The sequence below is a fragment of the Salvelinus fontinalis genome, chromosome 23 (assembly GCF_029448725.1).
Source record: "Salvelinus fontinalis isolate EN_2023a chromosome 23, ASM2944872v1, whole genome shotgun sequence".
In the NCBI taxonomy this organism is placed as follows: Eukaryota; Metazoa; Chordata; class Actinopteri; order Salmoniformes; family Salmonidae; genus Salvelinus; species Salvelinus fontinalis.
In genome coordinates, this window is record NC_074687.1 from 15,090,030 (window position 1) to 15,113,533 (window position 23,504).

General features: G+C 45.1%; 1 protein-coding gene across 3 annotated transcripts in view; it reads left to right on the forward strand.

Annotated features, from left to right (window-relative positions):
* The window catches only part of LOC129820890 (protein ITPRID2-like), a 65,102-nt gene extending 42,389 nt beyond the window's left edge, over positions 1-22,713 (forward strand). For all 3 annotated transcript variants that reach the window (XM_055877968.1, XM_055877969.1, XM_055877970.1), the window contains 10 exons: positions 3,125-3,864; positions 4,466-4,526; positions 10,279-12,632; positions 12,859-12,921; positions 13,427-13,557; positions 14,163-14,307; positions 14,652-14,708; positions 16,534-17,031; positions 18,005-18,138; positions 18,439-22,713. In XM_055877968.1, coding sequence (XP_055733943.1) covers positions 3,125-3,864; positions 4,466-4,526; positions 10,279-12,632; positions 12,859-12,921; positions 13,427-13,557; positions 14,163-14,307; positions 14,652-14,708; positions 16,534-17,031; positions 18,005-18,121 — 4,166 coding nt within the window. In that variant the 3' untranslated portion in view covers positions 18,122-18,138; positions 18,439-22,713. The remainder of the gene's footprint in view (positions 1-3,124; positions 3,865-4,465; positions 4,527-10,278; positions 12,633-12,858; positions 12,922-13,426; positions 13,558-14,162; positions 14,308-14,651; positions 14,709-16,533; positions 17,032-18,004; positions 18,139-18,438) is intronic.
* The last annotated feature ends 791 nt before the right edge of the window (positions 22,714-23,504 follow it).

The window sequence follows — 23,504 nt, forward strand, 5'->3', positions numbered from 1 at the left end:
TAGGATGTGGTGGTGGTTTGGGGTAGGATGTGGTGATGGTTTGGGGTAGGATGTGGTGGTGGTGGTTAGGGGTAGGATGTGGTGGTGGTGGTTAGGGGTAGGATGTGGTGGTGGTGGTTAGGGGTAGGATGTGGTGGTGGTTTGGGGTAGGATGTGGTGGTGGTGGTTAGGGGTAGGATGTGGTGGTGGTGGTTATGGGTAGGATGTGGTGGTGGTTAGGGGTAGGATGTGGTGGTGGTTTGGGGTAGGATGTGGTGATGGTTTGGGGTAGGATGTGGTGGTGGTGGTTAGGGGTAGGATGTGGTGGTGGTGGTTAGGGGTAGGATGTGGTGGTGGTTTGGGGTAGGATGTGGTGATGGTTTGGGGTAGGATGTGGTGGTGATGGTTTGGGGTAGGATGTGGTGGTGGTGGTTAGGGGTAGGATGTGGTGGTGGTGGTTAGGGGTAGGATGTGGTGGTGGTGGTTAGGGGTAGGATGTAGTGGTGGTTTGGGGTAGGATGTGGTGATGGTTTGGGGTAGGATGTGGTGGTGGTGGTTAGGGGTAGGATGTGGTGGTGGTGGTTATGGGTAGGATGTGGTGGTGGTTAGGGGTAGGATGTGGTGGTGGTTTGGGGTAGGATGTGGTGATGGTTTGGGGTAGGATGTGGTGATGGTTTGGGGTAGGATGTGGTGGTGGTGGTTAGGGGTAGGATGTGGTGGTGGTGGTTAGGGGTAGGATGTGGTGGTGGTTTGGGGTAGGATGTGGTGGTGGTGGTTAGGGGTAGGATGTGGTGGTGGTGGTTAGGGGTAGGATGTGGTGGTGGTGGTTAGGGGTAGGATGTGGTGGTGGTGGTTAGGGGTAGGATGTGGTGGTGGTTTGGGGTAGGATGTGGTGGTGGTGGTTAGGGGTAGGATGTGGTGGTGGTGGTTAGGGGTAGGATGTGGTGGTGGTTAGGGGTAGGATGTGGTGGTGGTTAGGGGTAGGATGTGGTGGTGGTTAGGGGTAGGATGTGGTGGTGGTTAGGGGTAGGATGTAGTGGTGGTTAGGGGTAGGATGTAGTGGTGGTTAGGGGTAGGATGTAGTGGTGGTTTGGGGTAGGATGTGGTGGTGGTGGTTTGGGGTAGGATGTGGTGGTGGTGGTTTGGGGTAGGATGTGGTGGTGGTGGTTTGGGGTAGGATGTGGTGGTGGTGGTTTGGGGTAGGATGTGGTGGTGGTGGTGGTTTGGGGTAGGATGTGGTGGTGGTGGTTTGGGGTAGGATGTGGTGGTGGTGGTTTGGGGTAGGATGTGGTGGTGGTTAGGGGTAGGATGTGGTGGTGGTTTGGGGTAGGATGTGGTGGTGGTTTGGGGTAGGATGTGGTGGTGGTTTGGGGTAGGATGTGGTGGTGGTTTGGGGTAGGATGTGGTGGTGGTTTGGGGTAGGATGTGGTGGTGGTTTGGGGTAGGATGTGGTGGTGGTTTGGGGTAGGATGTGGTGGTGGTTTGGGGTAGGATGTGGTGGTGGTTAGGGGTAGGATGTGGTGGTGGTGGTTAGGGGTAGGATGTGGTGGTGGTGGTTAGGGGTAGGATGTGGTGGTGGTGGTTAGGGGTAGGATGTAGTGGTGGTTTGGGGTAGGATGTGGTGGTGGTGGTTTGGGGTAGGATGTGGTGGTGGTGGTTTGGGGTAGGATGTGGTGGTGGTGGTTAGGGGTAGGATGTGGTGGTGGTGGTTATGGGTAGGATGTGGTGGTGGTTAGGGGTAGGATGTGGTGGTGGTTTGGGGTAGGATGTGGTGATGGTTTGGGGTAGGATGTGGTGGTGGTGGTTAGGGGTAGGATGTGGTGGTGGCTTAGGGGTAGGCTGCGGTGGTGGTGGGGTAGGGGTAGGATATGGTGGTGGGGTAGGATGTCGCGGGTAGGGGTAGGATGTGGTGGCGGGGTAGTATATGGTGGTGGCTTTTGGGTAGATTGTGGTTGCTGGGTAGGATATGGTGGTGGGGTAGGATGTGAGGGTGGGGTATGATGTGGTGGTGGGGTAGGGGTAGGTTAAGATGTGGTAGTCTTGTAGGTGGTGTAATAATGGATGACACACCACACATTGGCTGGCCAGCCAGAGAGGAACAGGAAGGGACACAATGGCTGGCCAGCCAGAGAAGAACAGGAAGGGACACAATGGCTGGCCAGCCAGAGCGGAACAGGAAGGGATACAATGGCTGGCCAGCCAGAGAGGAACAGGAAGGGACACAATGGCTGGCCAGCCAGAGAGGAACAAGAAGGGACACAATGGCTGGCCAGCCAGAGAGGAACAGGAAGGGACACAATGGCTGGCCAGCCAGAGAGGAACAGGAAGGGACACAATGGCTGGCCAGCCAGAGAAGAACAGGAAGGGACACAATGGCTGGCCAGCCAGAGAGGAACAGGAAGGGACACAATGGCTGGCCAGCCAGAGAAGAACAGGAAGGGACACAATGGCTGGCCAGCCAGAGAGGAACAGGAAGGGACACAATGGCTGGCCAGCCAGAGAAGAACAGGAAAGGACAGAGAGAGGTGTGTGTGGAACATGGCCTGTTGTCTGTAAACTGCTGGACCGAGGCCCAGTAAGAAATGCTGTGTTGTAGCAGCTCTCGAGTCAGTTTTATCTTGATCTGGTCTAGATTAGCACGTTAAAGGGAGAGATGAGACTCTCTCATAAATCCCTTTTGAAGTTTCACTCCTCCCAGTTAAGTTTGTGAGAGGTTTTGTCTTCCTTTTGAGTTGTTGTTGATTTGCAGCAGCCCCACCACTAACTGAAGGTCTTGCTGTTTCTGTTTCATAACCGTGTTGATTTAATGTACAGCATACTGATCATTGGAATTATGGTTGCCCTGTGAGCTGTGACAGCCTGTGCCTTTCTGTGGCTGGAAAGCTGATTTTATTGTTATGATGCAGCTTTCGCTTTCATCATCCTCCAAATGAACTGCACCCATGAGGGCTGAATCTGCTGCTAAGAGAGACAAATATAAACAGGCTTTCTGTAGACTAGCTAGCTAGAGCCTTGGGTCAAAGAACTCAGGAGCTCATTGTTTCTATTTTGATTCTTAGTTTATCAAGTTTACTCCCTCTTTCTTCCCCTAAACTAAAAGTTGTATTTTAATTCCAGTTTCCTCTCTCTTTCTTTCCCCCTAAAGGTCGTTTCCGTCAGATCGCGGTCCTGACCACAGTGGCCAACGAATTATTCCATCTCTACTCCCAGGTGTCGGGCCAGCCCGTCCAAAAGATCTGCAGCCTGGATGGGGAACCCCTTACCATCGTCACTCCTTCTCCTCTGAAGAGGAACAACTCAGCCCTGAACGCAGCCAAGATCCTAAAGAAGACCATCACCAAGCATAACCTTTTCGGTGGGGCAGCAGAGGAAGTCTCTCATAGCCCCACAGCCCTGTCTACTACCATAGAGAAACAAGCAGACCAATTGAGTCCAGGTACAGGGGACAGCGCCATCACTATTGACTCCAACCACAAGGGGGAGCTCAAGCAGAAGGCCTTCATGAAGAAGGAATCTACTTCTCCGGCTATGTTGACTGAGGACAGCCACTCTAGAGGCAGCACTGAAGCCCCCCTGAGCATCAACGGACACCACCCTGGAGTGAATGGAGACAGTCCCAAGCTAAATGGAAATGGCCTGGCGTTGACAGGAAGTGGAGAAAATCACATCTCGTTCACTGTCAGTGTTGTCCCTGAGGAGGCCCAGGAGGGTGACCTGAGCCTGTGCAGCGAGGCTGACCTGGAGAAAAAGCACCAGGAAATCCATCAGATGGGCCAGAGGGCCATCCGATCAACCCCAGGCGAGGAACCTAACTACAGCCTGATGCCCAACCTTCACATCGCCCACCACCACACGCAGGCCAAGGATTCTTTTGAGATGGAAGAGGTAGGAGGACCATACTCACACACGGGTTGAGGGGGGTTCAAATCTTGGCTTAGTTGTACTGTTGCACTACTCCCTCCAGTTTGAGATGGAGGTAGGACCGTCCGTAGAAACAGAGTTGTGGAGAGGGGTTCAATTCTTGACTGAGTTTCGCTATACTGCCTTCCCAGTTCAATATACAGTTTTCTTCTTATCTTCATCTCCTGGTTCTCACACTGGGCTGTTTTTTTAAAACCCTGGTTTTAGCTGTCTTAGCAGATATTGTGAAAAGCTAAGGTCACAATCTTGCGTCTATAAATAAGTAAGAACAGTAAGAGAGAGCATATGGAGGACCCTGGAGACCAAGTTATTATTGTGACTCCATCTGCAGTTTGTCCCTCCTCTCTCTCCAGATCTAGCAGAATGGGGTAATAGTTACAGTAACTGGAGGGAGGGGGCTGTATGCATCAGAATTGTGTCAGTGTAGAAGTTGCCCCAAGTGTTTTTCTGTTTGGCTTTGTTTCACCACACAATAGAAGTAACTGTGGAAGCCTTATGTTCCACATACTGTAGGAATGAAGAGGATTAAGTAAGTAAAAAGTAAAATGTTTATCTATCCTCTCAGGTCCAGAGTAATGAGGATGACGCTCTACCTGGAACTTGCAGCCTCTCTAGAGCTGGCAGTGGTGAGTCTGGCCTGCATGTTATACACCTTTATAAGACATTATAAAGGCTCATACATGCTTATAACAAGTCATAATACTTTTCAGATGGATGTAAGGTGTTACCAAACTTTCCAACGTGGATATCCACTAATATGATCAATCACTTTATTACGTTACAAAACCATATGTTCTGTTGTTGATCAGTAAAATTAGTTAACTGGCATAATCACCATCTCTCAAATATTCACTAACATTTTGTTGTCTTATACAAAGTATTTAAATACTACTGTGGTGTACTCTGATGGAATTTTCCATATTGGCCTTTTAGACAAAAAAGACACAGGTATATCCTGGACAGTTTTGTCGACCGTCAACTAATTGTTGCACAGGTTTTAGATTAGCGATGTCAGGGAAGAAGAGAGCAGATATTTAGGGAGCATTTTGAGGATAGTGATCGAATGGTTTAATTTATCTATTATTTCTAAGAAAATTGCTACTTAGAACACATGGACCCGTGACAATCCATTATAATTGAGTGACCCATCTAAAACAATTGGCCGCTTTCCTCTGGAACTTATACATGTTTTATTAGATAAAACCTTATATAATGACTCAGTATATTTATTTTCCTACTGACCATGATATATTAGAACATGGAGCCTTAGGGATGTGCTCTTCAGGGAATCACTATAACCCAAAATACATGGAGCTGAAGTTAACTAAATGGATGACGTCTGCCCTCTGGTGGGTAACTCTGTACTTTTTTAAATGTGTGTATAATACAAGTTGTAGAGATGGGTTGGTTGTTTAGCAACAAAACAGACACTTGCGCCACTATGGGGGCAAAACAGACGGGGTTGGCTTAGATTGTTGATAACATGTTGAAAACATAAAGTTGCAGAATGAGCACTTGTCTCAAATACATCTCAAATACATCGTTACAGTCGTTACAGTTGTTGGTTAGGTGGTTCGCAGGCTAGCACATTTTAGCCATATTAGCATAGACATGACATCAGTCAGAACATCTCAAAACAAGACATGGTATCAAGAACAAGATCAAACGAGCCCCTTATGGTTCACCACATGGCCGTTTCTTGTGATTGTTGCTAGCTAGCTATCTGTCCATACAGAACCATAACAACACACGGCCTTCAGCCCCATTGACACGTGCGCATAGTTTTCATGGCGTTGTCAGCAAACCCGTCTATTGTAGATGCAATGCAAGTGTGTCATATCCCTGTGTTGCAAAGATACCAATGGAACACAGATTTTTTTTACTCAGTACAATGTGTCTCGTAATTCCTATGACAATGTTGATTACTTATTTTGTTTAAACCCAGATTGATGGTCCTCATGGACGTCACCGGGACCTGGCTACGATTTTTGGTCAGCCCCGAATATTTTGCGCTGCTGCAATTGTAACCGATGTGAAATGGCTAGCTAGTTAGCAGTGGTGCGCGCTAATAGCGTTTCAATCGGTGACGTCACTCGCTTTGAGACCTTGAAGTAGTGGTTCCCCTTGCTCTGCAAGGGTCGCGGATTTTGTGGAGCGATGGGTAACGATGCTTCGTGGGTGACTGTTGTTGATGTGTGCAGAGGATCCCTGGTTCGAGCCCGGGGCGAGGGGACGGACTAAAGTTGAACTGTTACACAAAGGTGTAAAAATATATATATACTGAACTTAATGCGCCACTTAATTCATAGAGCTGTGGTTAAATGAATCTCCCGAAGTCATCCAGCCGTTATGATCAGGGTTGTAGTGCTGCTGGAGCGCAGCACTTCTCAGAATGGTGCTGTCTAGCAAGATCACTTAATGATGAATTAGTCATCTACATAACACACCGAATATGCTAGCATAATGTCAGGCTACTGTTATACCAAAACACCATGTCATTTCTTATGACAATTTAGGATGATTGTGCTGAAATGTTGATTTTTTTCTCATGCGGAGCTGTGTTTAACTCCATCTGCTCTAAAATGTGATTAGTTCGGCTGGGTAGCCACCCTTGCGCCATTCAAGAAGATCCAAATGCATATTCCCATGAAACTGGTTGGGATCAAATGGTTGGTTGGCATGCATGCAGCATGGCCGTTTCACCTGTAAAACGTGAAGAATTAGGATTCACGATTTACATTAATGATGGCATTATATATGATAAGGTAGGCCTAATTTGGTGTTTTAGATTTTTTTACATTTACATTTTCCTTTAGCCATTTACAGTATGTGTAGGCATTGGCAATCATGCAATTTGGATGATGCATTGTATGTACAGTACCAGTCAAAAGTTTGGACACACCTACAAATTCAAGGGTTTTGTCTTTATTTTTACAATTTTCTACATTGTAGAATAATAGTGACGATATAAAAACTATTAAATAACACATATGGAATCATGTAGTAACCAAAAAAGTTAAACAAATCAAAATATATTTTAGATTCTTCAAAGTAGCCACCCTTTGCCTTGATGACAGCTTTGCACACACTTGACATTCTCTCAACCAGCTTCACCTGGAATGCTTTTCCAACAGTTTTGAAGGAGTTCCCATATATGCTGAGCACTTGTTGGCAGCTTTTCCTTCACTCTGCGGTCCAACTCATCCCAAACCATCTCAATTGGGTTGAGGTCGGGTGATTGTGGAGGCCAGGTCATCTCATGCAGCACTCCATCACTCTACTCCTTGGTCATATAGCCCTTACACAGCCTGGATAGTCCCATTAAGCGCAAAGCAGATGGGATGGCGTATCGCTGCAGAATGCTGTGGTAGCCATGCTGGTTAAGTGTGCCTTGAATTCTAAATAAATCACTGACAGTGTCACCAGCAAAGCACCATCACACCTCATCCTCCATGCTTCACGGTGTGAACCACACATGTGGAGATCATCCGTTCACCTACTCTGCGTCTCACAAAGGCACGGAGGTTGGAACCAAAAATCTCAAATTTTGACTAATCAAACCAAAGGACAGATTTCCACCGGTCTAATGTCCATTGCTCATGTTTCTTGGCCCAAGCAAGTCTGTTCTTCTATTGGTGTCCTTTAGTAGTGGTTTCTTTGCAACAATTCAACCATGAAAGCCTGATTTCACACAGTCTCCTCTGAACAGTTGATGTTGAGATGTGTCTGTTACTTGAACTGTGAAGCATTTTTTGGGCTGTAATTTCTGAGGCGGGTAACTCTAATGAACTTATCCTCTGCAGTAGAGGTAACTCTGGATCTTACTTTCCTGTGTCGGTCCTCATGAGAGACAGTTTCATCATAAAGTTATTGAAATTTTCCGTATTGACTGACCTTCATGTCTTAAAGTAATGATGGACTGTCGTTTCTCTTTGCTTATTTGAGCTGTTCTTGCCATAATATGGACTTGGTCTTTTACCAAATAGGGCTATCTTCTATATACCACCCCTACCTTGTCAGAACACAACTGATTGTCTCAAACGCATTAAGAAGGAACGAAATTTAGTTTTGATGTCTTCACTATTATTCTACAATGTAGAAAATAGTAAAAATAAAGAAAAATTTTGAATGAGTAGATGTGTCCAAACTTTTGACTGGTACTGTATATTCTAAAATAATTTCAACAATAGGCTTCATGTCAGTACCAACTTTCATTCAGAAATGCTAGTTTAATAATAATAATAATAAAACGCCGTTCCCGTAGGCTACCTAAACAAACAGCACTACACCACTGGTTATAATAAATGTAAAGCAATTGACATGTGTGGTCAACTGATAATTGGGACAGCGTCATGGTGCTGCTTTGCGACAAGCATGGAAACTCATCTTGATAAATCAATCACGGACAGATTTTTGTTTTCAGTGAATCTCTGTTTGGATATTTGGTCACAATTAGGCTGGCAAATGTTAGCTACATTGAGGTGAGTGCTCATGATCATTAGTTAAGCAAATGAAAGCAATGCAGATTTTCTCTACACACACATAATTAGGCCTATTGCCTAGCTGATGAGCTTCCCTGATATTTCCTGAACTTTCCAATACTTTTCTGATGCATTTCAGACACTTAGCCTACTGATGCGAATACAAGTCATCAAAGGTCATAAGGCCTACATTGTTTCAATAACAATATAGCTGAAACAACTATTGGATTCATTGATTTACTGAATTTACTCTTTTGTAATTGTAGGCTAGGTTACTTGCTGATAATTTAAAATATTATAGTAACAGTAGGCCTCCTACACCATAAGCTCTAAATCAAATCAAATGTATTTATAAAGCCCTTCTTAGATCAGCTGATATCTCAAAGTGCTGTAAAGAAGCCCAGCCTAAAACCCCAAACAGCAAGCAATGCAGGTGTAGAAGCACGGTGGCTAGGAAAAACTCCCTAGAAAGGCCAGAACCTAGGAAGAAACCTAGAGAGGAACCAGGCTATGAGGGGTGGCCAGTTCTCTTCTGGCTGTGCTGGGTGGAGATTATAACAAAACATGGCCAAGATGTTCAAATGTTCATAAATGACCAGCATGGTCAAATAATAATAATCACAGTAGTTGTCGAGGGTGCAACAGGTCAGCACCTCAGGAGTAAATGTCAGTTGGCTTTTCATAGCCGATCATTGAGAGTATCTCTACCGCTCCTGCTGTCTCTAGAGAGTTGAAAACAGCAGGTCTGGGACAGGTAGCACGTCCGGTGAACAGGTCAGGGTTCCATAGCCGCAGGCAGAACAGTTGAAACTGGAGCAGCAGCACAGCCAGGTGGACTGGGGACAGCAAGGAGTCATCATGCCAGGTAGTCCTGAGGCATGGTCCTAGGGCTCAGGTCCTCCAAAAGAGAGAAAGATAATTAATTAGAGAGAGCATACTTAAATTCACACAGGACACCGGATAAGACAGGAGAAATACTCCAGATATAACAGACTGACCCTAGCCCCCCGACACATAAACTACTGCAACATAAATACTGGAGGCTGAGACAGGAGGGGTCAGTAGACACTGTGGCCCCATCCAATGATACCCCCGGACAGTGTCAAACAGGCAGGATATAACCCCACCCACTTTGCCAAAGCACAGCCCCCACACCACTAGAGGGATATCTTCAACCACCAACTTACCATCCTGAGACAAGGCCGAGTATAGCCCACAAAGATCTCCGCCAACCCAGACAGGAAGACCTTGTCAGTGACTCAACCCACTCAAGTGACGCACCCCTCCTAGGGACGGCATGGAAGAGCACCAGTAAGCCATTCTAAAGGGGTTACTGACCACAATCAATTTAATTAATAATAGTGTTGATTATTTGGCCTTGGCGAGAGCACAACGAATGTAAGAAAACAGTGCTGCAGGAAGGGGTGCTGGAAGTGCTGCAGATGAATTGAAATACATTTGCCAAATTATACAATTACTCTTGTCTCTATAAATAAATGACATGAATGAAAATACTACACCAGCATAATTTAGCCACAGAGGATCAATAGCTTATTCATAAAAAATAGCTGTAGATTGTGTTTTGTCACATTTATGAGCGCATAGGCCTTGTTAGTCTACAGTCGGGAGTCCTGCAATTGGGCAGCCCGCGCGGTAGCAGAGAGAACAGTCTATGACTAAGGTGGCTGAAGTCTTTGGCAATTTTTAGGGCCTTCCTCTGACACTGCCTGGTATAGAGGTCCCGGATGGCAGGAAGCTTGGCCCCATTGATGTACTGGGCCGTACGCACTAGCCCTGCCACATCCGATGAGCGTCGGAGCCGATGTAGTGCGATTCAATCTTAGTCCTGTATTGACGCTTTGCCTGTTTGATCTCTCTCTCCCTATCTCCATTACAGAACAACAACTGAGAACAACCAGCCAGCAGTCAGACAGTAGTGGTTTTGCAGAGGGCCCCTCTACTGATGGCTCAGCTAACAATTTAAAGGTACAGGAGAGCGCTGACAGCTGTGATTGTGAGACCATGCTGATGTCCTACGCTGGGGAGGTGACCACTCCTCTAGCCCTTGAACACCCTGCCTTTGAGAGGCTGCAGTTAAAGGAGGAACAGGAGGAGGAGGATGTGCAGACACCCTCTGTCCTACAGAAACACCTTGAGGAGGACGGGAGGGGGAGCAAGAGCCCTATTGGGGAGGAGGAGCAGCGGCAGGAGGTGCCACAGTACACCTTCCACCAGTTACCTAAACCAGGAGATAGAGGAGTGGCCCAAGACTTGGAGCAGGACCAACAGCATAGCACTGCTGAGGAAGCTGCTTCTTATCCTGCCTCTGAGACTCCTGAGACTTGCCATACTGTTGAGGCTGAGCTTGATACGGCTACAGTGCCTGGTCCTACAGAAGACCATGGCTCCATCCTGGCCCCTGACTGCAGCTCCTCTGGTGCCCCAGCCAGGGAGGGTGTGCCTGACAGGGTGGAGATGGAAGCCAGGCTCTCCAGCCCTAGCCCCAGCTGCCCCATCCTCAATGCCTCAGCCAGGGTCCACGGGGCCCTCTACAGGGCCCAGCAGAGGGCCATGTCCCCAGGCCTCCAGGGCGCCTGCATGGAGGGGAAGGTGACAGTGAGGGATCTGTTCAGGAGAAGAGCCCCCCTGACAAGGTCCCGATCCCTGCCTACCTCGCTCCTCAGCCCTTCCCGTGCGGTCTCCTCTGTCAGGATCCAGTTTGGCCAGGAGACAGTCAGGCACTGCACTCGGACGGTCTTTTCCTACCAATACACCCCAGAAGTGGAGGAGGAGGAGCAGGTGGAGGAGGAGGAGCAGGTGGAGGAGCAGGTGGAGCTGGAGGTGGGGTCCATTGTGGAAGAGGAGGTTGCGGAGGAGGGGGTTCAGAGGAGAGGCAGCTTTTGCTCTATTTTAATTATCAACAGAGAGGCCGAGCGATCTCAGGGCCCCGGGCTACAGAGAGATGGGGATCTGAGAAAGCTTCAAGGCAGAGTTCCCCCTTACCCCCTGGCCATCCCCCGCCACCTGACCCGCTCAACCATCTCACTGCACAGCCCCACTCCTGAGTGGGGAGAGAGACCTCTGGTGGAGCACCACCGTGCCTGGAGCACCTGCAGCGTACCTAACCTCACCCAACGTAACCTGGCACAGCATAACCACCCTAACCTGAACCACTTCAATAACCATAACCTCACTCAGCACAGCAACCCTAACTTAAACCTCACTCAGCACAGCAACCCTGACTTCAACCTCACCCAGCACAGCAACCCTAACTTCAACCTCACCCAGCACAGAAACCCTGATTTCAACCTCACCCAGCACAGCAACCCTGATTTCAACCTCACCCAGCACAGAAACCCTGATTTCAACCTCACTCAGCACAGAAACCCTGATTTCAACCTCACTCAGCACAGAAACCCTGATTTCAACCTCACCCAGCACAGCAACCCTGATTTCAACCTCACCCAGCACAGCAACCCTGATTTCAACCTCACCCAGCACAGAAACCCTGATTTCAACCTCACCCAGCACAGAAACCCTGATTTCAACCTCACTCAGCACAGAAACCCTGATTTCAACCTCACCCAGCACAGCAACCCTGATTTCAACCTCACCCAGCACAGCAACCCTGACTTCAACCTCACCCAGCACAGCAACCCTAACCTGGCGCACTTCAATTACCCTAACCTCACCCAGCACAGTAACCCTAACTCTAACCTCACACAACACAACCTAGCCCAACACAATAACCCTAACCTCCCACAGCACACAGCCCCCAACTTACCCCATCATATGGCCCCTAACCATGCTCACCAGAGTCCTGCTTACACTAACAACATGGGCAACACCCTTCCACACAGCACACACTACCCCTTTTCCCCGTACAGCTCCTCCTATAATACCCCGCCCCATAGCGACCCTTTCAGTTCACCTTACTATAACTACCACGGTAACCCATATAGTGGGTCCTACAGCTACCTACACAGCAACACTCATTATACTGCCCATAGCTCTTACTCTAACCCATCACACACACCTTCCAAACTGCCTCCACATCTCTCTACTGCCCCCTATGGAGAACCATACAGTACTCCATTCCCTGGCCACCGTCATCTGTTTCCTTACCCCCATGGAGTTGATCCTATGGGGGCAGCCCCTAATTCCCACCTTCCACCAGCCCTGTCTACCACTGAGATGCAGCTCAGACGGGTCCTTCATGACATCAGAGGAAGTGTACAGAACTTGGCTCAGGTGAGACAAAACAACTACACACTACTGTAAGTTGCTTTGGAGAAAAGCATCTGCTAAATGGCAAATATAGTATAGTAGTACATATTTGTTCTATAACTTTCTGCAAGGCTCTATGGAGTTTTAACAACTAACACTAGCCATCCCACCCATAATGCAAGCAGAGACATTTGCACGCTAGTTTATCAGTGACTAAGTATTTGATCTGTGGTTTCTCTGCCCTCAACAGAATTCATCAGAATGCAGAGCAGACATTTTCAATCCTCAGAGATCTGCCCAGCCACTGTTTGAGGTATTCACTCACCTGACCTGCCACTCTTAAAGAAATGCACTTGTATGAAATGACTCTCATTCTCCATTCGCACTTCATAAGGCACATGTTTACAGGAGTGGATCCCAAAGTAAATGTGTAAAGTGATAAAATCAAATGAGGTTAGTTGTGCAAGACATATAATAGATACAATTATAAGTAGCATATTGTTTCTAAACCTGTGCATGCTTTTCTCCTCTGACAAAATGAAAGCTGATTCAAAGGGGGCGTGGCAGATATCAAAACTCTTCCATGAAGGACTCAGGTAGATTACATATTACTGTCCTTGATGGAAGGTGGCTATCGAAGAGGGGAGGACAGTCTTCCGTTCGTGTGACACTCGTCGACCACTTATCTGTTTCTGGGTCGCGGAGGAGAGACTACAGAAGACAGTTTTTTGCCCAAATGAAAATCTCCCTGTGTCTCTGTGACAATAGACAATAAAGTAATCTTCTTCGTTGTTCTCCCCCCCCCCTCCTATCCTCAGACCTCTCTCCAGAAGGAGCTGCAGGCTAAGAGAAGGAGTCTGAATGTGTTCCGGACCCAGATGATGGATCTAGAAGTGTCCCTGATGAAACAACAGGCGTTAGTCTACCAGCACCTCAGTCACGACGAGAGGTAGGCTAGAGGCCCTCGGACACGGATGTTAGCAGAGTCTGTGACAGACAGACATGCATACATGCAAGTGTCTTAATTGGGCGTTGGGCCACCACGAACCAGAACAGCTTCACTGCTCCTTGGCAAAGATTCTACAAGTGTCTGGAACTATATTGGACAAATGCGACACCATTCTTCCACAAGAAATTCCATCATTTGGTGTTTTGTTAATGATGGTGGAAAACGCTGTCTCAGGCGCCGCTCCAGAATCTCCCATTAGTGTTCAATTGGGTTGAGATCTGGTGATTGAGGCGGTCATTGCATATGGTTTACATCATTTTCATGCTCATCAAACCATTCAGTGACCACTCGTGTCCTGTGGATGGGGGCATTGTCATCCTATACAGGCATAGCCATGGTAGCAAAATTAATGGCCTGTCCAGCATTTTTATACATGACCCTAAGCCTGATGGGATGTTAATTGCTTAATTGACTTGGGGATCACACCTGTGTGGAAGCACTTACTTTCAATATACTTTGTATCCCTCACTTAAGTTTTTCCATTATTTTGCCAGTTACCTGTACACACATGGTAACAGTGGTCTCTTTCTGTATGTGATTGCCAGGCAGGAGGCGGAGCAGCTGCAGGGCCTGCGGTCAGCAGTGAGACAGGAGCTGAAGGAACTAGAGCTCCAGCTGGAGGATCGGCTGCTGACCTTGAACGAACAGCTCCGCTCTGCCAGCTACCACAGTCTCTACCGCCACCGCATGGTCGGTACCTGAAACTACACCTGGAAACACACACACACACACACACACACACACACACACACACACACACACACACAGACCGGACCGACTGATACTCTCTCGCACTTTCTCTCACTCATAACTCCTAAACATGTTGGATAAATGGTTTGTCATAACTCAGTTTGCTCATGGCACCTACTGTGGTTCCTCTGGGTTCTTCTCATTTGACATGACATCAGGCTGCATGTACATCACTACTCTTGTGTTTGTTGTTTAGCCACCCATCATATCATCCCGTACCTCTTCTTTAATGTAACATTAGTGTGGTTGATATTTATCTCTCCTTTCTCCTGTACGGTATGAAGAGCGGTCACAGCATGTACAGCCTGTCTAACAGTTCTGCTCTGAGAGCTATGGAGCCGGTGAGTACCTGCAGTGGGTCTGGGCTTTTATTTTCTAGGTTGTTCCTCCTGTAATGGTGTGTGTTCTATTAATAGAAATATAATGAACTTGCTTTCACTTCCTTGTATTGTTATCGTCAATATGGCTGCACGTCCAACCGTCACAGAGCATTCACATGAATAGGAATGTCTGTTCTTGGAATTCTAATTCTACAGTGCATTCGGACCCCTTGACTTTTTCCACATTTTGTTACTTTGCAGCCTTATTCTAAAATTGATTTAAATGTTTTTTCCCCTCATCAATCTACACACAATACCCCATAATGACAAAGCAAAAACAGGTTGGGGTTTTTTGGGCACATTTGATAAAATAGAAAAAACTGAAATATCACATTTACATAAGTATTCAGACCCTTTACTCAGTACTTTGTTGAAGAACCTTTGGCAGCGATTACAGCCTCGAGTCTTCTTGGGTAGGACGCTACAAGCTTGGCATACCTGGGGAGTTTCTCCCATTCTTCTCTGCAGATCCTCTCAAGCTCTGTCAGGTTGGATGGGGAGCTTCGCTGCACAGCTATTTTCAGGTCTCTCCAGAGATGTTCAATCCGGTTCAAGTCCAGGCTTTGGCAGAGCCACTCAAGGACATCCCAAAACCACTCCTGCGTTGTCTTGGCTGTGTGCTTAGGGTCATTGTCTTGTTGGAAGGTGAACCTTCGACCTAGTCTGAGGTCCTGAGTGCTCTGGAGCAGGTTTTCATCAAGGATCTCTCTGTACTTTGCTCCGTTCATCTTACCCTGGATCCTGATTAGTCTCCCAGTCCCTGCCACTGAAAAACATCCCCACAGCATGATGCTGCTACCACCATGCTTCACTGTAGGGATGGTGCCAGGTTTCCTCCAGACATGATGGTGCCAGGTTTCCTCCAGATTTGATGCTTGGCATTCAGGCTGAAGATTTCAATCTTGGTTTCATCAGACCAGAGAATCCTGTTTCTCATGGTCTGAGAGTTCTTTAGGGGCCTTTTGGAAAACTCCAAGCGGGCTGTCATGTGCCTTTTACTGAGGAGTGGCTTCCGTCTGGCCACTCTACTACTTAGGCCTGATTGATGGAGTGCTGCAGAGATGGTTGTCCTTATGGAAGGTTCTCCCATCTCCACAGAGGAACTCTGGAGCTCTGTCAGAGTGACCATCAGGTTTTTGGTCACCTCCCTGACCAAGGCCCTTCTCCCCCGATTGCTCAGTTTAGCCATGCGGTCAGTCTTCGTCTTGGTAGTTCCAAACTTCTTCCATTTAAGAATGATGGAGGGGTTCTTGGGGACCTTCAATGCTGCAAAAATGTTTAGGTACCTTTCCCCAGATCTGTGCCTTGATACAATCCTGTCTCGGAGCTCTACGGACAATTCCTTCAACCTCATAGCTTGGTTTTTACTCTGATATGCACTGTCATCTGTGGGACCTTATATAGACAGGTGCGAGCCTTTCCAAATCATATCCAATCAATTTAATTTACCACAGGTGGACTCCATTCAAGTTGTTGAAACATCTCAAGGATGACCAATGTAAACAGGATGCACCTGAGCTCAATTTTAAGTCTCATAGCAAAGGGTCTGAATACTTATTTTTAATACATTTGCAAAAATGTAAAAAAATAACTGTTTTGGCTTTGTCGTTGTGGGGTGTTGTGTGTAGATTGTTGAGGATTTTTTAAAATTTAATCCATTTTAGAATAAGACTGTAACGTGAGAAAATGAAAAATAAAGGGAAAGGGTCTAAATACTTTCCGACTGTTTTACTTGTCGCACTTCACTATGTGTCATGCTTGTGGTTTGTGTGGTTTCTCCCTCCAGATGTCGAACCTGCTGATGGAACCGCTGTACCTGCAGACAGAGCTGGGCTACGAGGGTGGGGCAGAGAGCAGACCAAGCATGGCACCCACCCCGAGCTCAGGCCGCTCCTCCAGGTCAGCCAGTCCAATGAGGTCCTCCGGATGTCACCCAGGCTCCTCCCACACCCCAGAGCTGCCCCTCCCAGGCCCCCAGAAGACAGAGGTGTACCGAGCGTCCATCTCCCTCACCCCAGCCCCCCCTCCACGGCCTGGTGCCTCCACAGGGTTCTCCCAGGGCCAGATCAGTCCTCTAGATGCCCAGGACCATGCCATAGACCAGGCACTGACAGGAGAGCAACATCCAGAAGATCGAGCGCAAGGAGAGGAAGAGGGCAGAGGAGGAAGAGGGGCAGCTGTAGACCCTCACCTGCTAGAGGAGAGGGGTAGGGAGGGAGGAAGAGGAGGAAGATTAGGTGTAGGAAGGGCAAACAACCCCCAGCTACAGCAGCTCATCAAGGAGGTAAGTGAGCTCAGTGTGTTCTAGGATTCTATTTTAGAATAAAGGTCAACATTGAGATTGTATTTTAGAATACGGGACAACATTAAGATTTGTCCTTCACTGAACTATGAGTGCTCAAATTGGACCATGCCCGGTGCCTGCCAGTATTTGTGTTTGAGGTGCAATAACAATGCCAATATCGCCCAGGACATGTTTTATTATGTCCTTGGCTAACGGACAAGGTTACTACATCCATATTGAAAGACGATTCCGCTCAGGAAAAATCATTCACTGAGCTGATTTAAGCGCTTGGCATGGACCACATTTTGAAGCTTCAAAAGGAAATTGGGATTCCACAGGAACCTATGGATATAACTTAGGACTACTTCTTAGTCAGTGGCCTGATGTCAGTGTTTGGCAGGGCTTTAAAGATGGAATCTGAAGTAAGGGGAAACGACACCACTGGCCTGCCGACTGCCGTTGTTATTGTTTATTTTGCCAGGCTGAGGAGCGTTGTGCTGCATGGTAAAACAAATTCTGTATATATTGTGCTCTTTTATTGTGCGAAAATTGATGTCCGAGGAGAAAAAACAGCATTCGTTGTGTGGAGTAACTTGTTGTTGTAATGTTGCAAAGGAAAATAGCAGTTTCACCATTAAGGATTCCAGCTTTAGTTATTTTGAGGGATGAGAGATCTAAGTTTAAAATCAACTATTTATGAAGCCCTTATTACACCAATAGAACAGGGTGTACTGCCAATCCTGGGTTGTGTTCATTAGAGCACTCTGTGGCAAAACGTTATGCAACGAAAAACCAGCATTTCTTATTGGGCGAGTTCTGATACTGTAGCACCTCCTTGTTTCACTCAGTTTCTGAGCATTTCCTTCTGTTTGAGTGTAGTCAATGAGTTATTATGTCCCTTCCTATCAAAGAGACGATTGATTGATTGATTAATTGATTAGTCTCTCTGTGTAACTTCTGTCCTCTACCTCAGATCAAAGAGAGCCTTGCTGATGAGATCCGACAGGAGATAGCCAGCGAGCTCCTGGCGGCCGTATCTCCACGACGATCACCTGTGTTGGCCAGAGAACACCCCCTGTTAGACTGTTGACAGGTCCTACATCTGAGGTGAGTGTCTGTCATTCTGTGGGTAGAGACGCTATCTGTTCATACTGAAAGTAATCTCTATTTCTTCACTAAGCCATAAAGATCCTTTCATGTTATCTACACCCTGCCGTAACCAGAATCCCTGTAGCAATCCACCATACCTGATCCAGCGGAGCTCAGCTCATTTCATACACTTGTACAAATTGGTTCTTCGAGCCATATAGACCTGTTGCGATTCAGCCATCCGCTGGCACCTCCATAGCTTTCGGCTAGCACCCCTATTTCTCAATGTGTAAAGAGTGTTGTTGTTTTCTCCTGCAGTTGAAGATAACCACTGGTGAAGTCTACCAATTCTACTCAACCTGAACACTGGTGAAACCATACACTGAACAGCCCAACAACCTTTGTACCACTGTTTCTACTATTTCCAGAGAGTCTGATGATGGCAGATACCTTAACACTGTGTTTTCAACCATATAGGTAGAGTTTTTTTATTTCTATGGTTTCTTCTCCGGAGTAATCTGCTGACTGACAGATACTCTGGAGCCTCATTTATAACCGTTGTGTAAATTTCACACTAAATATCTGAATATCTGCGTGTGCCATTTCTGAAAAGACTGCATACATACAAAAATATTGAGATTTATAAACTTGGCACACACCATACACCCATCCTGAAACTGCGTGAGTGAAAGAGCATCAGTACTCTGTCTGAAAAACGCCCATCATTCACCTTTTATGGTGACAAAAAAAAACGTATACTTTGGAAGTATTCGAGCAGTTTTCTAAAGGAAATGGCAATAGCGAACTTGATCAAATGTCTTTGGAGGTGATTGCAGAATGTTATACTTTTGCAATGACATTTGCTGTAGGCCTAGGCTAACTGATAGACAAAAAGTTTATGAAAGACAACAACTATTGCAAATTGCTGTTGAGCTGTAAGCAGACCGTTTGATTTTAATTGGGCCTAATGTTTTGCATTGGCTTTTTCTCGAAACGATGGTGCACTGCCCTCGAATTCTGAAACCTTCTATACTTAAAGTGGTAGAAATGCACACTACAATGCACCTGTTCACCTGGTAAATTTTAATTTAGTTATTAACCTGCTTCCTTTCTGATGCATAGAGCAAAATACTTGAAATAATAGCTTATCTAATAGGCTTAATTAAATGAATGATGTGCATGGTAATTTGTTTTAGGCTATGATTACTTCAGAAATTTGGACCAATAATGTCCAGAAAAGGTGAAGAATTAGTTGTGAAAAGATGTATTGTGTATAAATGCAATATTGTCTACTCAAGAAATGTTAAATTACAGTATTCAGATGTCGGCTACAGAAGTAACCTGCAACCCGTCTGTTCCACCGTTAATACAACTGCGCTCTGGATCGGATGGCATAGAGCAAAATACTTGATATAGCTTATCTATTTACTACTGTGAAGTGGGTCCAATTAAAGGAGACCTGAGATGAATGGTGTCCTTGTTGTTGCCTTATATAGGCTACCTCGTGAGTATGACACCATCACAGAAAAGGTGAGGAATTTATTATGCAATGATCATGGAAATAAATAATATATAATAGCCAGGGATATAGATGATTGTCTAAATATTTTTAAATCCAAGGATAAACTAAATATATTTTGGCTTTACTCACTAAGGGAAAATGATTGCATCTTGTTATTAACCTGTTTATTGTTATGCATATGCATGTCCATATCCTCCATTTGCACAAAATATAAATGTACTTGCCTGCTTGCAATACAATATTTCAACCACTAGAATCTGCATAAGCATTGTCTAAAGTCTGCGAGAAGGCGAGCACGTTTTTACATCAGGTTCAGTTTTTATAAATGCCAACTTTTGCGTGAAAATTGGCCCACACATTTTTTGGGATATATTTTGTTCCTGCCAAAGGTTTATAAATGAGTTCCCTTGTATCTTTAGACCTGTATGCTGTGTTCCTTGGAGACACTAATGCTGCTGTATACTTGCTGTTATAGTGAACTGTCTTGTTCTCTGTCTTAACCGTCCTATTTCAAACACTCAGAATGACTAACTACTGCATTACTCGTGTTGTCCACAGGGGTGGAATTGGAGGGGAACTAGAGTTCGCAAAGTAAAATTATTTTGACATGTACAAAATGTGTTTAAGTAACTCCCCAGTGTTTCCAGATTTCTGTGAAACATGACCTATAATTACTTACAATATGAGCTAAATAGTTTTCCTTGTATTTATTTTTATTTTTTAGTAAGTGTGTTAAAAAGCTGTTTTTCTGTGTTGGAATGTTATAGGTGTACCCCAACAACAGAATGGTGTGGGCATATACCCGGTATTTAAAAATATTAATGCTAGTAGACCGCTGATTGGCTATCTCCTCCTCCTCCTCATGGAGATGACATCATGTTCTATGCGGAAATGGCAAGCATTTTTGTGTTTTATTTTTTTCAATTAATGCTGGCAACATATGAGTCAAGAGTCAACTATTTTTGGGGGATATGAGTTAACAGAATATGAACTTTTAAAAGTTCGATTTTCACTGGGTAGTTACTTTAAGGTAAATTCTAGGATCAGTGAGTTCCCAGAGTGACTTTTCTCCAATTCCATCTCTGGTTGTTGGTGACATTGTTATTATGTTATGATATGATCCTGACGTTGTGTATGGGTTGTATTTAAGCACATAGATGTGGATCAGGGTGCGTCTCTTGTCCTAAAGTTGAAAAATAGAGTTAGAAGATGATTATGGTTGTATGTAAATTTAGTGTCAGCTGTAAATTACCATGCCCTCTTCTAATGCCATCTCTATGAGGAATTAATCAGAGCAAAGTCTTTTAAATACTTTGATTGTTTGCTCAGCTTGCCTGTAGTGCCAGGTGGGCAGGGTTTACCGTTTTGGGACTATTCTAATGGCTCATTAAGCCAGGCAAGGTCAGATAAAGTATTTGAACTCAGGTCTGGAACTAACTATGCAATACATTTCACTGTCTCTGAACTTGAAAATATCAATCAATCAATCAATCAATCAATTTTATTTTATATAGCCCTTCGTACATCAGCTAATATCTCGAAGTGCTGTACAGAAACCCAGCCTAAAACCCCAAACAGCTAGTAATGCAGGTGTAGAAGCACGGTGGCTAGGAAAAACTCCCTAGAAAGGCCAAAACCTAAAATATCCTTAGTAGAAAGACTATATAGAGCTCTATCAGACAAGATACTGTTAATTCTACTGTGTTTCTACTCTCCAGTTCAGGCCACCTGTCTGTCTCTATCTCTCTTTTTTATTACCCCTTTAAAGAAAATATCTCAGGACAAATACATTTAGTGGTTTTAACGTCTATTTAAGATAAGAAATACAGGTATGAATTTTTGTTTGTTTTTAATATGAGACACTAACGAAAACACGCATCTGGGTCGTATTCATTAGGCCCCAAACGGAGGAAAATTGATTGAATCGTGGAGGGACTAACTGGACTTACTTTCTGTAGATTTTTTTTGAAATGACGTTTTCCAGTGTTACCCTAATGAACACAACCCAGGACAAAGGTGTGAAATGAATATAATGCATACATTAAAGTGGTGCTTTTCAAAAGCAGTAGTTGATGCAATCCAATTAAACTTGTCGTTTCCAGTTTGGACAAATTATGTACATAATGTTTATGTTAAAATTAAATATTGGTGCACCTAAAATATTGAAGGAATGCAAAAGGGACTAATTTCGTGGAATGACCCACTTACTACATAGCTGATCTGTACTTACCTGTAGCTTACTTGTACTTACTAATGGTCAAGCACAGACAAACATGCAACTTATAACATCTCTTTTCCCCTATTTTCTGAACTGTTTATCACCCCTGAGGTGACACCCAGTCGCTTGTCTGGCCCGCTCCACACCTCCAGCCCCTGCCTCTAATTCTCTGGTATTTCCTCCAGAGGTATTAGGTGTTCCTAGGTCGTACGTGTTTAGAGGCACAGAATGATCCCCAAGCATAAATGGGCACCATTGATGGCAAGGCGAAAACACACTGGTTGCGTCTCAAATGGCATCCTATTCCCTACATAGTGCACTACTTTTAACCAGGGTCAAAAGTAGTGCAGTAGGGAATAAAGTGCCATTTGAGACGCAGAACTGCCCCAACCATGGGCACTGGGACTGTGGGCCTGTTTGTGTGTCACTCAGTTTGACTTGGCGTGGTGTAAATAACAGGTCTGTGTTGCTGAGGTTATTACTTTTCTCTAAAGCGCTCCTTTATATTGTTTATTATGGTTTCTCTGTGTACAGCACGTTGACACATTGTGAACATTACATCAGCGTACTGTGTTTTGTTTTCTCATTCTAGCTTGGATCATCTGCCATTCCTAGACAGATGCCAGACACAGAGAAATGGGTCATTTATGGGTAATTTATGGGCTATTTATGGGTCATCAAAGTCCTCATTGAGGACTGCATGTCAGAATGTTGTTGTTTTGCCACTTCACTTAAATTGAAGTTTTGGTCAGTCCTTGCATCATCCACAAATAAACATGTTATTTATTTGTATGTATTTGAACATTGTGGTTACATTAATGATGAATGAAATCAAATAAATCTAATTCATGAATTATGGGTGTCGGAAGCTGGTCGTTTTTCCAACACACCTATTATAGCGTTGGTATTTCATCAACGCTGTCCAATTCAAGCATATAAGGCTATAATATCGTTTGGATTAATGTAATAACTATTGTATGTGATTTTATAAAAATGTGGGGTAAAGAAAACTGTTTTAACATGGCAACCTCTTGAACTGACCTGTATTTTCCTGCATTCTAGACTAGAGCACTGAGTGGAACGATGAATTAAAAATCTCTGTTTAGTTAGAACGCAGATTTTTGGAGGGTCTGTGGTTTGAAAATGCAGACTTTTGAATTTGGAAGCTAGCGCAACCCCCTGATCTGAAATATGAGGATATATGGTGATGGGAGTCAGTATCCCATTCCGAAATGGACACAGGGTTTTCCCACTCTGACCCGATATGCACAAATACATTTCTTTAACATGAACCAGGTTTCCAGCCAAACTTTATGCGATTAAACTACATATTGAAGAAAAAAAATCAACAGGCCTGGTGGAAATAACACATTTATTGGTCAATTTTCCAAATTGCGACAAAACAAAATACTATAAAAGTTGCCCACTGGGCACAGACGTCAATTCAACATCTAGTTTTGTACGAGATCTTCAGTTTCTTGGCAATTTCTCACATGGAAAAGCCTTCATTTCTCAGAACAAGAACAGACTGACGAGTTTCAGAAGAAAGGACTTTGTTTCTGGCCATTTTGAGCCTGTAATCGAACCCACAAATGCTGATGCTCCAGATACTCAACTAGTCTAAAGAAGGCCAGTTTTATTGCT